We start from the raw sequence: 14,047 nt of genomic DNA on the forward strand, positions 1-14,047 counted from the left end.
GCTGCAAGGAGGCAGCAAGGGTTGTGCTGTGGTTTTTAGGGACAAAAGCCCACCTGCATCAACCCCATCAGATTTTAGTTTGCCCCCCAGAGCTGCTGCAAAATGCCCTGCGTGGCCCCTTCCTTCCAGCAAATTGCCCATTTTTTCCCGTTTCTCCCCGAGCTGTGGTCGTGGTGCTGTATGAACACCCCCAGCAGACGTCCCACACCCTCCCCGTGCTGCGCAGGCCTCCTGGTACAAGCCCTGCTGATGCAAACCTGATGTTACAGGGATTTAATGCTATTTAAAACTCTGCCCTGTCTCCACCGCTGAGAACACTGAATAGAGAGCTCGGATCTCGCAGAGGAGAGTCATCAGGAACTGTGCAGGCCCGTCACTTTCTCTCCCTAATTATTAGCTTTAACCCTGCTATTGCTTCAATAACACCACCGGTGGCATTTCTCGGGATGCGGTGACATTTCCACAGCCAGGGGAACGCAGCCCCGGCCCAGAAAGGCTCCTGGGGCTGGTGGCTTTGAAATCAGGCACAAACCAAGCTGCCCAGCCAAACGTGCCCAGAGCTTGGCCAAAGGTGCATTGAGATGGGAACTGGGGCAGGGGATACCCCAGGGAGCCTGGTGCTGGAGAGGGCAGCGGCAGGCAGCCTGTGCCAGGCCATGAACTCGGCGAGCAGAGCGCACAGCCCATGCTGTGATTCCTGGGGAAAAGCCAAATTCCGCCGGGCCTGAAAACTCGGGGAGTCGGGCGGCAGCGAAGTCTCAAAGCCTAGGGATGGGGGAGGAACGCACGCGCGAGGTTAATTATATCAACCGCCAAAAGAGCGGCTATTTTAAGGTTAATGCTTAATGATCGTGAGTCAGAAAAAAAAAAAAAAAAAAAAAAAAGGCAAAAGAAATCATCGGCGTCAGCGCTGGCCGCTCCACCAGACAAGCTGTGGTCACTGCTGGCACAGAGAGCCGCTGAAATAGTTGCTTTGGAGTTGAAAAAATTCCAGCGGAATGAGTTCAGTTTCCTGGTGCCACAGCCGGGAGACGAGGAGGCAGGAACGAGGCAGCTGGGCCCGGGCACATCCTTGCCTCCCCCGGTGTCCCCCTGGGCTCAGATGGCAATAATTGTGCTCACGAGTGTGGTTTCATGGCAAGGGGGCTGCGGGAAGACCCAAACGGGACTCTAAAGCTTCAAGTTTCCCGACCAGGAGGTTCCCGAAGCTCTTTTAGGTTTTACAAACGTGCGACTGCTGCTGCTGCTGCTTTGCCCTGGTTTCACCACGGGCACATCAAACACTGGGTGCCCGGTCCTGGATGTTCAGCAGCAGCGCCTGCGGGTTCTTCTCCCAAGGAAACCGAGTCGCTGATGGTGAAACTCCAGCCAGGCACCGGGGAAGGTGGCCCCACAGCCGCAGGACCGATGTGCAGCCGATGCGCTGAGCGTTAAAATCGGCCACGCTATTCATTTCTCTGCTAAATTCTTTTTTTTTTTTATAATATATTTTTTTAAGACTGTTCTCTTCGCAGCCTCCAGGGCTGTCATTGTTATGCTACCGTGGGAACCCGCACGGGGTGGCAGCGGGAGCCCGTCAGTGGCAGCGCCCAGCGTTTGGCTGAGACAAAGCCAAGCAGGAGGCAGCGGCTCGGCGATCCTCCCTGGTGGCACATCACGAATCCCAGCTGGCACCTGGGAAAACACCTTCTCTTCTTTTCTCTTCCCTTCCCGCAGTGCAGGAGCTGCAGCCCAGCCTCCCGGAGCCTTCAAAGGCCGCTCGCTACTGGAAGCAGGCAGCACCTTGGTGGGGAACAGAAAAGGAAAGGTTCCTCGTGCCGCCAGCCCGGCACGCGCTGCGCAGCGGTGCCTGCACGAGGGAAGATGCCAGCCGCACGGGGAGCAGCAGCTTCTTGCACCCAGGACACCCCAAGACACCCCCACAGCTGCCACCAGCACCCCTGGGGCTGGAAGAGGGGTTGGAGAGGCTGCTTCACCACCCTGGGCGCGAGGTTACTTGGGCACCACGCACCAATTCTAATGCCCTGCTCCAACGGATGCTTTTCCCAAAAATAAAAATAAAAATCTGAGAAGCATCCCTATAAACGGCAAGGCTGAGACCTAAAGCTTTTATTTTTAGGAATACATCAGTGCCTTCGAAATAGGGGAGCTGCTTTCCTGCCTCCATCCCTGCTCTGAGGGCAGCTCGGTGGCCGCCCATTCAATTCTCAGCGGAGGGCACTCGCCGCGAGCAGTTGTGGTGGTTTTCTCTCCACGAGGCAGGAAGAAGGCAGCCGATTTGTGAGATTACCTGTGAGTCGTGTTCAACCATCAGCTTTTTGGTGCAGGAAGCCTGCCTGTGGTGCTGCACCCCGCATGTGGTGGTGGCCCTGGTGCAGCACAGCCCCAGGAGCAGGGCAGCGCCGGGCACTGCTCCCCTCGGCTGCTTTTAACGCAAGAAAGGAGCTTTTTGAGCAAGCTTGGTAAGCCAGCAGCGCTCTCCAGCTATTTCTGTCCACCCAAACCCCAACCTGCTATAGCTGAATTAAATAAAAAAAAAAATTGAACATGCAAAAATCCTCTTGTACCTATTTTTCAGATTTCATCGCCGTAAGAGGTTGTGCGGCTGCCTCCCACAAGGCTGCTCTGATTCACGGTTCCGCAGGGGCACCGTGGGGCTGGCGAATCCCGGCAGATATATTTCTGCTCAGCTTCTGCAGCAGCAGCTGAAACCAAGACTTCCCAGGAATACAGATGAGGGAGCGCGTTTCCCAGCCTCGCTGGAGCGGGGCCCTGCCAGGCAGCAGCCCAGCTCGCTCCAGGTATGCGCAAGGTTTAATGGTGAAACAAGAAAAAAATAAAAAAAAGGAGCCTCCACGCCAGCAATTAGGCAGGCAACGTGCTTCCCACCGAGATAAGCAAATGGAGAAAGACCAAGTCGGGCATTTAGTCCCGCTCACGGCTGAAAAGGGATTGCTCCCCGCAGTGTGTTTAGGAGGGGTCTGCCCAGTCCGCTGTTCATTATCGGGAACAACGCACAACCTCCTCCATTTCTCTGGGGAAGACTGTTTGCAGCAAAACCCATCTCCGTGGCAGGAGGCTTCTCCCGCCAGCTTTTTTTCCCCCTCTGCTTTTGTTCCTTCTCACCTCTCCACCTCGGGCCCCACTAATGAGCCCCCAGCCCGTTTCCGCGGCTCCCCCCGTGCGGGCGTTTTGCGCAGCACTGCTCATCTTTAATCACCTTAACCCCTGTAATCTTCTGTCGTTGCCCAGCTCTCCCATCTCAGCCACCACAGCCGTCCTTTGTAGTCCCTCCAGTCTGGCCAACACCTCCCAGTATGAGACCCATCCCCAAAGGGGGAAGTTTGGCTCCTCCTGGGAGCTGCGGATCAATACCTTGGATAAGAGCTGAGCCAGGTGGGGGATTCCTCCCCGCTTCCCAGAGCTCCCAGGGAACAAAGCATCCAGAGCAGCTCCACGGGAGAGGCATTTTTCAGCCAGGCAGCAGCCGAGGCACCAACAGTCCCCCCCCCCACCTGGGTTTGTAGGGTGCCAGACCGCCAGCGGGCTGTTGTGCTGCCCTACAAAAATGGCTTGAGACCGCAGATGGTATAGGAGATCAGTGACTAAGAGCAGTCTTCCTGGGGAAAAAAAATAAAATAAAATCTTGTATTTCCCCTTGGTGCAGAAGCCCCATGTTGTTTAACAGCTCCTCCCAGCGAGGATGCTGGAGGTCTCTTGCCAAGCTCGGTGCAATCATCCCAAGAGGGAGCAGTGAGCCCTAAGCTCTCCGCTCCATTTTGGTGCTCACCTACACCACTGAACACCACCCTAACAGCCCCCCCGGCATTCCTGTTCATTTTATTCAGCAATACAAGAGGCATCCGATGCACTGTGTCTCAGCCATCCCTCTAGAAATATTCTACGGGGTGGAAGCAGCCACAAGAAAGCAGCACCAACCCAAGTCCCGTTATTTGCCACGAATGGGACTGGAGAGAAGAAATGGAGAACGTGCAGCTCCTGAACGTGCAGCTCCTGTTATTTCAGCCACACAAAATCCTTCGGCTCCTGCCTGAGGACCCCAGGATCAGGAGCAGCTGTGCCAACGCCAGCTCTGTTATTACCTCGCTGTTCGAAGCAATTTGGTTTTATTGACCATTCGCTATCCGGGGCACCACCACGCCCCTCCTGCTCGTTAGAGGCTGTCAGTCAGAAGGCAAACGAAGGGAAAAGCAAGGTTTAAGGAGAAGGCAGGTCTTCGCAGTCATGAAGATCATCTTGGTAGAGCGTGAGCGCTGACAGCGGGCACCCTGTCCTGCAAGGAGGAGCTGCACGCGATCAAGACAGCTCAGAATTGCAGACACTGAAAGAAAATGTTCAAAGCAGGTAGAACCATTTACCTCCTCTGGTCTGGACACCCACAGACGTGCACTCAAACACAGCAGGCTCAGAGAAGCTTTGTCAGGGCTCTTGTTCATCCTCGCCCCTGTGCAGTTCCTCCAGGTGCTCTCTGCCTGCAGTCAGCCCGAACCTCACCGAGCTGTCACCGTTGGGGCTCGCCTCCCACCAAGAGGACAGGCAGAAATCAGGATTTTTCTCACATAACCCACGCTTGGTCTCAAGCTCAAGTCTTTTCACGATTCAGTCCCGCTTGGCATACCCTTCCATTACAGCTGAACTGTTTTTGGTCCAGTACAACCAGCTCCCCTGCAGCCCAGTGTGGTACATCAGCCATGAGCTTGCTGCCACTTTAGGGGGAGATGTTTTAAGGTTAAATACACACCAGACGGAAAAAAAAAGCAGAGGACGTGCAGCTGGGAGAAAGCAAACCCCCAAGAAGTACCTGCATGCAGTTTGTTTTATTCTGCAGCAGGCTATTAAGTCCCAAACCCGTGTACTTTTTACAGTTTCGCTCCCCAGCAAAACACCACCCACCCAAAAGCTCCAGGCGACGCACAAACGGCTGCTCGGGATTTGCAGGGGAGAGAACACCGTCTATTTCTGGCACTACCCCTCGGTGGTAGCTTGGGAACTATAGGATAAACTGCAAAGCCTTCTGAAGACCTACATTCGGTGACGAAGGCCATATGCTTTTGAGGCAGGGGGTGGATCAGCAGGGAGAGCACTTTATGGAAATACGCTGCCCTCCTCGTCCCTGCCAACCCGAAATCCACGCTCAGACCCTGGCATCTCACGAAGAGAGCTACAGAAGTCCCCACACACCCTCAGCCTAGCCTAAAATCAAACCTGCTCCTTTCTTTAAGGCAGTACTTCCACGGAGATAATCGCACTGGATCCACAAGGTTATTATGGGTAGAAACCTGTATTTTTGGTAATTTGCCTCTGGTCCCAAGGTTCAGAGCACCAGCTCCGTGTCCTCCCTTGCCCGGCAGGCTGACCCCGAGCCCTGTGGCATGAGGAGCCCCCGATGCTGGCTGGCAGCAGCGAGTCCTGGCTGCGTCTGCCTTCCTGCCTGGCACAGACTGCAGGGCTGGGAGAAACACTTCATTCATTCGAGCCTCAGACCACAGAAACGCTGCTGAAGTTCACCTTACAAAGCCAAAAGGCTTCTCTCAAAGATCAGGGGTACGCAGCTGATTTTTGTGATTTGGCCCCTGTACCCACAACGATGTTAACGGCTGCAAGGGGAAAATCAGGACTTCAAAACCAAAGGTCAGCTCGGTTACTGGCAGTTCAGAAGCAGAAAACAAGATGCATTAAAACTTTCTAGTCATTCAATCTTTATTTTATACATTTGAATCACAGCAGGGAAGCCAAGTTGCACAGACCATCCTGATTTGTATCTGTCTTGCTTCTCTTCAAATACTGTTTGCTGTTCTTTTAATAAAGCTTAAAAAAATACTGAAAAAAAAAGTTACTTACACATCCAAACATGAACTGAAGAACAGGATAGTTACTGGTCACCAAAACCCCTGAAAGGGGACCTTCCTGTACAGGAGAGTCTTTGAGCTCTTTTGGAGATCATTTACTAAATGAATTCAGAGCTACGTTGTACAAGGTGCCCTAAAGCTGCTTAATGATACAAGAGGATCTGGAATTAATTATTAATAGGTACTGAAAGGAAAGGGAGGCCATTTAGGCCCATCCTCTGTTTTGATGGAGCAGGTACCAGCCCAACACGCCAGTATCCTAGCTACAAGAGGAGGTGCTTCGGACAGCGTGGGGGTCAGGCTCTCCTTTATTACACAGAAAGCAGAACACCAAGCGAAATCCCACAGGAAAATATTTATTAAGAATTGTCCTTTCTACAGGATTGCTGCAGTCAAAACATAAATGGGTTCTTCAACCAGTCAACCTACAAGGAGTGACTCTTTTCCTCGGCCACTTTCTTCTTGTACCATCACTTCCAACAAGTGTAGCATCTCAGTATTTTTCTGAAATCCTGTTCCAGCCACTTGCAAGTACATACCATGCAGAGTTCTTACAGGATCATTGCTATTTCCAAGCAAACTACACGGGGGGAGAAAAAAAAAAAAGCACAGCTTTCTATATTACTAAGTGATTAATAAGCCTAACAGCATCACACCCAGCGGCTACAAGGGAAGCCAGATTAAACTGATTTAGCAATCGGCCCCAGGGAACACGGGAACATTGGTCAAGCGCCTCTGGGGAGCACCGCCTCGGCTTTCGTGCAACATTTGGGTTGCTGAAGTTACACACAAGGTCACAGGTTTTCGGCAGCAGAAGTCCAGTTACGTTTCACAAATCACTGTGCCTTCCACCTACTGCAGAACGCGTCTCCATGCTTTTTACAGAAGTGAAGAACGGGGAAACAACGTATGATTGAGATGGAGGTCACAACGCAGAATCAATACATTTGCTTTGAAGTAACAGGAGTCTGTTAGCTATTGTTACAGGTCAAACTGAAGGAGACAAAGGAGGCAGACTGAAGGAGCAAGTGTTTCCTTCAATACCTGCGCTTTTACCTGATTTTGTATGAGCTAAGCAACTTCAGTTCTCATAGAGCTCAACAGAACCCACAAATACCCAGTATTTGCTTCTAATGCAGCCAGGCAATTTTCAAATAGACACACACTTTGTCCATTTGATCACCACTGTTCAGCCTGCATTTCTCCTCTTCACGAGAAGAGTACCGTAAGGAAAAAGAAGAGTTAACACATTAAAAGCCTTCTGCTGGACTTTCACCAAGTGTGCACACTGGAGTGGTTAGGATGTGCCCTTTTCGTGGCCAGCAGGAACGTTACAGCACTTAACATTTGGTGGATGCACGCTCACGCTACAGAGTCCACCTAGTTTAGGAAAATACATCTCCTACCTTACTAGCTCGAAGACAAAATACTGCAATGCAGCAAATTTTTACAACATGCTCCCAGGGTATGCCAGCATGGAAATCCAGGGACAGGGCAGTCAGATGGAGAGAGACAGCGAACAATGCACTGCGCAGATCACGACATGCTGAGTTAGATGACAACATTAAAGAGCATCTTAATAGGACAGCATGTGGCTTCTTCAGCTAGAACTGCTACGTTTTCAGGAAGCAGCAGCAACGTTCCAGATGACCCCATTATGTCTTCCTATCTTTTAATGTGTCTCTTGATGAACCATCAAGGAAAATATTTTCAAGTCTGAAGAATGCAAGAGGCTGGCAGCTGCACTGCAAGGTTTCCTATGGAAGACAGCTTGCTGAACAGTCACAGCAGTAAGGAGGAGTCCAGCAGTGGCGTTTGTGTGCCATCATCAATAGGGATTTATTGGGGCATAAGCTGCATTACAATTGGAGAATGAGCCAATCTTTTTCTCTGCAGAGGGTGCTGAGCACTCCACAGCAGCAACATATGTGAATGCATTCACTGCCATTTACTCAGCGCTGCGCCAGACCTCCCTTCCCAGGGCTCCTCTCAGCTACCCTGCCGTATACCCAGTGATTGTTTTGGCTGCTCGCTTCCGTAGGAGGCAGACAAGAAAGTAAGGCTGCATCCCAGAACGATCTGCACAGCCACAAGCAGCTCTTCCACTTTCCCTCCCTGTGAAAAAAAGGGAAAGGCAGTGTCTTCCTACCAGAGCGACAGCAGGCAGCATGGCAAAGGCAACCACTGCGATTATCCCGCCTGGCGAGCTGCTGCTCTTCACTAGCAGGAGTCACACTCTTGCCACTCGTGCAGGTCTGGGTTTGCCTCGGGAGGAAGGGGAAAGGAGCAGTCCTCCCGTTGATGCTTTGTGGCACAGCACACACTGTGCACGAAGCTCAGCTGCAGCCACCCTCCCCATCCTTCAACATCCCAGCTGCCGTCCAATCCAACACGCAACCTCACAAGGGAAATTTTTCTACCTGCTCTGAGGACTTCTACACTATAAAGTGGAAATTCACTTTGGACATGGCTGCAGTAGGAAAATATACTTTTTTTTTTAACTTGTATATCCACATTTCTTTATTAATGCATAGGTCTGACAAGTCAGTGTGGTACTGCTGGCTAGCGCCCTGCATGAAGTGCCAGCTGAAGTTGGTTGTGTAGCTGGTTGCTGAGGCTCAGAAAGTGAACTTCAGAAACAGCTCTTCTGAGAACACTCGCAGAGTCCTGCCGTAGCTTTTCACGCCAAGACAAAGTCACCCATTTCTTGGCCTCTGACTAGGAAGGCAGGGTCTTGGCAGACACATCTACGCTTTATGCAACGTTAGCAGAAAAGTGCACATAAAGAAACCTGAGACTAAGGTAAAAGCATTTGTCCTATCAGCGGCTTCACTGATGCTGAGGTACGGAACCGACAGCTGTTTGAAACCAGCTCGGCCCACGCTGGGACCCCAACACAGCCGCCGGTGTTTTGGAGTGAATCACACCCATCAGAATTCCCCAGTCCATCCACAAAAGGCATTAGGAGGTTCTAAGACAGCATTGTGTCTGGATTAACAATGTGTTATTGCACTTCTGTTCCTGACAGCAAATCCTCACATACCTCAGTGCTGACAGACTTCAGGTCTCCTGGACTACTCCGGGCAAAATTTACAGCCTGTTTGAGTAGCCCTTTGGGAGCAAAGAGTGACACTTCCCCAGGGACAGAATAACCGTGCAGAGGAGAGGATCGCTTTTTCAGCTATCGTATTTAACTGTATGATGTGCTGGGGCTGCCTATGTTTGTTTATCGTTTTAATTTCTCACACCTCAGCTACTTAATATGCAAAAGAATTTCTCCTACTGAAGGTCTAAAAGGGTGTTACATGATGTACGAGCCTTTCTAGCGGCGTAGCCTCTGTTTTCACTAAAACTTTATCTTTGCAAGACAGCGACAGCAAAAGTCAAACCAGCACTGCTGCAATTACTGTGCAGTTACAGCTGAGGAGAAAAATATAGAAGAGGACTCTGCACCAAGATAAGAGGGTTATTCTTTTGCTTTATCTGAAGAAAAGCCCGTTCCAGGTATCAAAGCAGGTAGATTCATTTCTACCACTTCGATGATGAATAGAATCAATACCAGGGAAAAGAAGCTGCAACTGGAGAAAACAACGCTGCTCTTCAAACGGCAAGTCTTGGTACAGAGTGCTTGCTTGTTAAAAGCTCTACAATCTGTGTTCAAGACTGAGAAAGTGGTTCAACGTTTCAAACAAAAAACAACCCTGCAATACAAAAAAAAAAATCCCTCACCCACTTCTAAACTTAAGGAATAAAAAAATCTTGCTGTAGTCCTTTAATCAGCTGTGCCCTAGAGATGCAGTCCTCTTAGTCAAAAAAAAATCTCCTAAAAGTGTTTGTAAGACATCTTGGCACATCTGAAGCTCTGTGATGATGCTTGTCCCTGTCCCTGTATGCCTAATACCTCCACATGAAGATTAAGGCTTCATTAGGTCAGTGAGTTATACTTGATTTATTTTTCTTAAAGCTTATTCCCGTTACATCCGTGAACCACTTCTGTCCTCCCACAAATTAACAATCCATCACTATGCCCTACTACTACAGCTACAGGCACTGACTCGCCTTTCTAACGATACCCAGAGCACTAGAGATAACACACTGCATTTGTAACGTGTCTCTAAGTTCAGACTCCACTGCAGATTTGCAGCTGATAGATAAGACTTCTGTACTCCCAGGCATTGAACGTTCTGGCCATAACCCTCTCCCTTCCTCAGGAAAAACAAATTCATGACTGGGAGTTGCACTTGCCTGGTTTTCACAGCAATACCGTTTTGACCAGTTCAGCTCACCTTAAATAGTTCTATCACTACATAGCCAGAGAGGTACCAGTCACCATCTGGAGAGGCAAAGCAGCTCAGGATAATGGTGAGCCAGAGATTCATGCTGCAGTACATTTGCTGGACAGATCCTGGTACTGGTTACACGGTGCCAGGAAGGACTGTCTTTTGAAATACCTTGAAAATATTTTAGAATGCAGATCAAAGTACTTTTGGTCACAGCTTAAAATTCAACATTTAAGACTGCATGGCAGACCCCTAAAAAGTAAGCCCCAGTCCTACACCTCTTGTGTACTTGTCAGGTGGGCACGAATCAAGAGCAACCCAATTAACAGTGGAGAATTTACATTAATGCTTGTTATGCTACAGGCTGGTGTTTTTAATGAAACCAGTTGCTTGCTTCCTATACACCAATACATCTGAAAACCTGATGTGTTCAAGTGGAAGCCTGCCGGAATAAGAGAAAACATTTCTCAGTGTTCCCACTGATGCGAGTACTGGTGGAATTCGTCTGATCCAATACCCCATTTAGTCTGTCAAATAACTGCAGTTATTTCTACTCATTTGTTTCGCTATATTTTGTCCAAGCCAAAAGAGTTAAAAAAAAAAAAAAAATACTTACACCACTTTTCTTCTTTTCCCCACCTTCTGTGATACTTTGCATTTCCCAGCATACATTACATAGCGTGTGTATATATATATATATGCACATTATATAAAATATATACTTTACATACACACTAAAGGTCTCTCTTCACATTAAAATTACACATTCTGAAGAACGCAACCGCAAACAATTCAGAATACCTAACTGATCCAGAAAGGGGAAAAAAGAATAAGCTACCCAAAATCCCAAGGAAAGCTTCACACTCCTTGCAGGTACCAAGAGATCCCATTTTCTTATGATCAGAGGAATAGTTAGATTTCTGCACTGCTTTGCTCCCCCTAGACACACCCCACTCTGCAGTTTCAGTGTTGGGAAGTGCTAGTTGCTCCCTTTCCACTGAGTAATATTAATAAATTAAAAAAGTTTCTGCAAAAGTGCTGCCTTAGTCCAGTCCATCATGCCATGTTTTCCCAGTCGCCCCGTGGCTCTGCTGAACCATTTACCACTTTCTTGACCTTCTTCATGCCCTCCATCACTCCAGAAGTCGTCACCCTGGAAAAGAAGGAAACAACATCAGAATTTGAACTCCAACACCCATTTTGCCAACAGCCCATGCTCTTCCTGCATGTATCAAACAACATTTCTCCCAAGTGACTCTTTACCAGTCTTGATGTTCTGCCTTTCCTATTGCTACCATTTTGCAGACCAGGTATCATCTTGAACACGCCACTGATGGGTGTTGGGAGCAACGCTGCTGTCCTCAAGACTCTCCTCATCTGTCACTAAACTAGAACAGACATATGTAGGCTGGCTCACAGTTTCCTGTTCAGACCAGGTGTCACAGCATTGAGAGAGGGCCAATCCTTTGTGCTTGGCAATGGGAAACACAGAAGTCCCAACAGCCTTGGTGTGCCAGGATCTGCTATAGCTGTCTAGACAGGAAGAACTACCACTGAGGCCAGCTGACTTAGTTGCAGTGTTATCATAAAGATTGTTTATCCATTTGTGCTTTACAGGATTCAGATCAAAATAAACTACAGCATGCTTTAGAAAAAAAAAAAGGTTCATGCTTATGGATCTGTGTGCCAACAGGAACCATGCCACAGTCCCATCTACACTGCTTTTACCTCCTGAAGGAGCATTCCTCAACCAACCCAACAGATCAAAGAAAACCAAAGTAGCAGACTGCAGAGAAGGATCAGAGCAAGAACAGGATGTAACATCAGAAACAAACGTTTAAGACACTTGTATCAGTACAAATGAGTGCAGCTCCTTAGTTAAAGCTGCTTCTTGTGGTGGAGGAGATAAAATCACGATGGACTGGTAATAGACAAGGTCTAAACTGCACTCAGCTGAAACCACATTATTTAGTTTCCCTCTCTAATGTAGGGAAAGCTGTATCAAAACAGTATCAGAGGCACTGCAACGGAATAAGCATTATAATATTTGCTCCTACTCGAAGAAGTATGAGGTTGTTTAGTAAATAACCAGCTGGTACCACATTAAGTTTCAGCAGCTTGCTTAGAAACTTTTCACCCTATAGCTGAGCACCCTTCACTCTGTCCATTAGACTTGCTGCTGCATTTGCAGTGCTTTTAACAAGTACAACGTCTTATACAAATGCACAAGCTGTGGATACTGCCCCAAGTGAACATTATTAGCTTAATGCACTCCTGGTAATAGCAAAATTACTCAATGAGCAGCAACAAAACAGGAGAGGTCATCCCATTTATACCAATCCAAGCCTGGCTTTGACGTGGCAATCTGACCACTGAACTACAAAGCCTCATAATGCTGTTCAAACACTAGGCAGACTGATCTGTTTATCTAGATACAACAGCACCACTACTCTTACAACCACCTTGGCTTCCCAACAAGCTCTTCAGTCCTGTACCTTTCTCCCTCCCTACACAACACAGGCTATTCACATGCACCAGACATTTGCTCTGTTTTTTTGCACGATATGATTCTGATTCCACCCAGGTAATTTTTCCTACAAGTGTGCTGCAAAGGTTATTTTAGATGCTGGAAGTAAGAGTAGCAACGGTTCAATGCATTCACAAGGGATGCCTGGAAGCACACATAAAACCATCCTGTTCGATGTCGCCGCTGTCAGTCTGTGTCTGCTTTCACCGTGCTGTTTACCATGTAAGAATATTTGATCAGGCTTGCTAACAGCATTTTCACAGTATCACCCAAGAGAAGTAATCTTCAGATACACTCCTCTGATACCACCCTTGGTCCCACATTAGATATCAGCTTCTGTTCATGCACTCTCTAAGAATAATTTACCCAAACAAAAACTAGTACATTCTGGCATTCTCTAGCAGGGGCAGAATTGGGATCATCAGCGGTTAAGATGCTTTAGAGTGGGCCTAGATAATCCTGTGTTCAAGGGAATAGAAAGGGCCAGAAGAGCACAGATCAACTACCAACTTTATTCCCTATTGAAATAAAAACCAGGGAGATTAAGCAAGCAGGTGGCTTAAACAAGAAAGACAGAATTAGTAAATGTTCACCTGGAAGAGATCACACCAAGCTTTTCATCACAGAAAGCATACAGATCTCAAGTTCTCCCTGTTGACAGTGGTTTTCCCACAGCCTCATAGTAAAAAAAAAAAATGGGGAAACATGAGCTAGAAGGATCTATCAGTGTAGATGCATAACTAATTGGAAAAGCATGCATTGAGATGAACTTAATGGTTTCCTGTCAAAAATGAAAGAACATTGAGTGTGGTTCCAGAGAGGTCTGTCCTGGGTTCACTTCTACTCAATATCTTCAGTAATTGCCTGGGTAATGGAATAGAGAACTTGCTTATTAAATCTGCAGAAGACACTAAGAGCTACATATTTGAGAACAGGACTAGAATGCAGAAAGGTTCTGGCAAATTGAAGTAATGGTCTGAAAATTATAGGAGAATGGAGGAAAACAACTATAAAGTTTACTCTTCAGAAATAACTGACTTCATAACTACAGAGTAAGGAGCTGAGTATCAATTCTTCAGGGATGAGTTTAAAATTATAATGAACTACAAACCAAAAAAAAAAAAAAAAAAAAAGAGGCACTACCACAGCAATCCAACAAGGATATATACAACGGTGATCCCACTAGGATATATAAATAGGTGCTTTGCACATGCTTGACACCAAAGTAGTGCTAACACTTGACTCACATCTAGGAAGATCCCACCGGGCACAGAGTCTAGATTTTAGCACAGTACTTGAATGCAATTACAACCCATTATACATCACGAAGATAACAAAGATGATCAGAGGTTACAGCTCAAAGGGAAAGA

General features: G+C 47.9%; 1 protein-coding gene across 2 annotated transcripts in view; it reads right to left on the minus strand.

Annotated features, from left to right (window-relative positions):
* Window positions 1-6,210: 6,210 nt before the first annotated feature.
* The window catches only part of GPR107 (G protein-coupled receptor 107), a 36,710-nt gene continuing 28,873 nt past the window's right edge, over window positions 6,211-14,047 (minus strand). For both annotated transcript variants that reach the window (XM_068656594.1, XM_068656595.1), the window contains one exon: window positions 6,211-11,303. In XM_068656594.1, the coding sequence (XP_068512695.1) occupies window positions 11,207-11,303 (97 nt within the window). In that variant the 3' untranslated portion in view covers window positions 6,211-11,206. The remainder of the gene's footprint in view (window positions 11,304-14,047) is intronic.

This window comes from Anas acuta, chromosome 20 (genome assembly GCF_963932015.1).
Source record: "Anas acuta chromosome 20, bAnaAcu1.1, whole genome shotgun sequence".
NCBI lineage: Eukaryota > Metazoa > Chordata > Aves > Anseriformes > Anatidae > Anas > Anas acuta.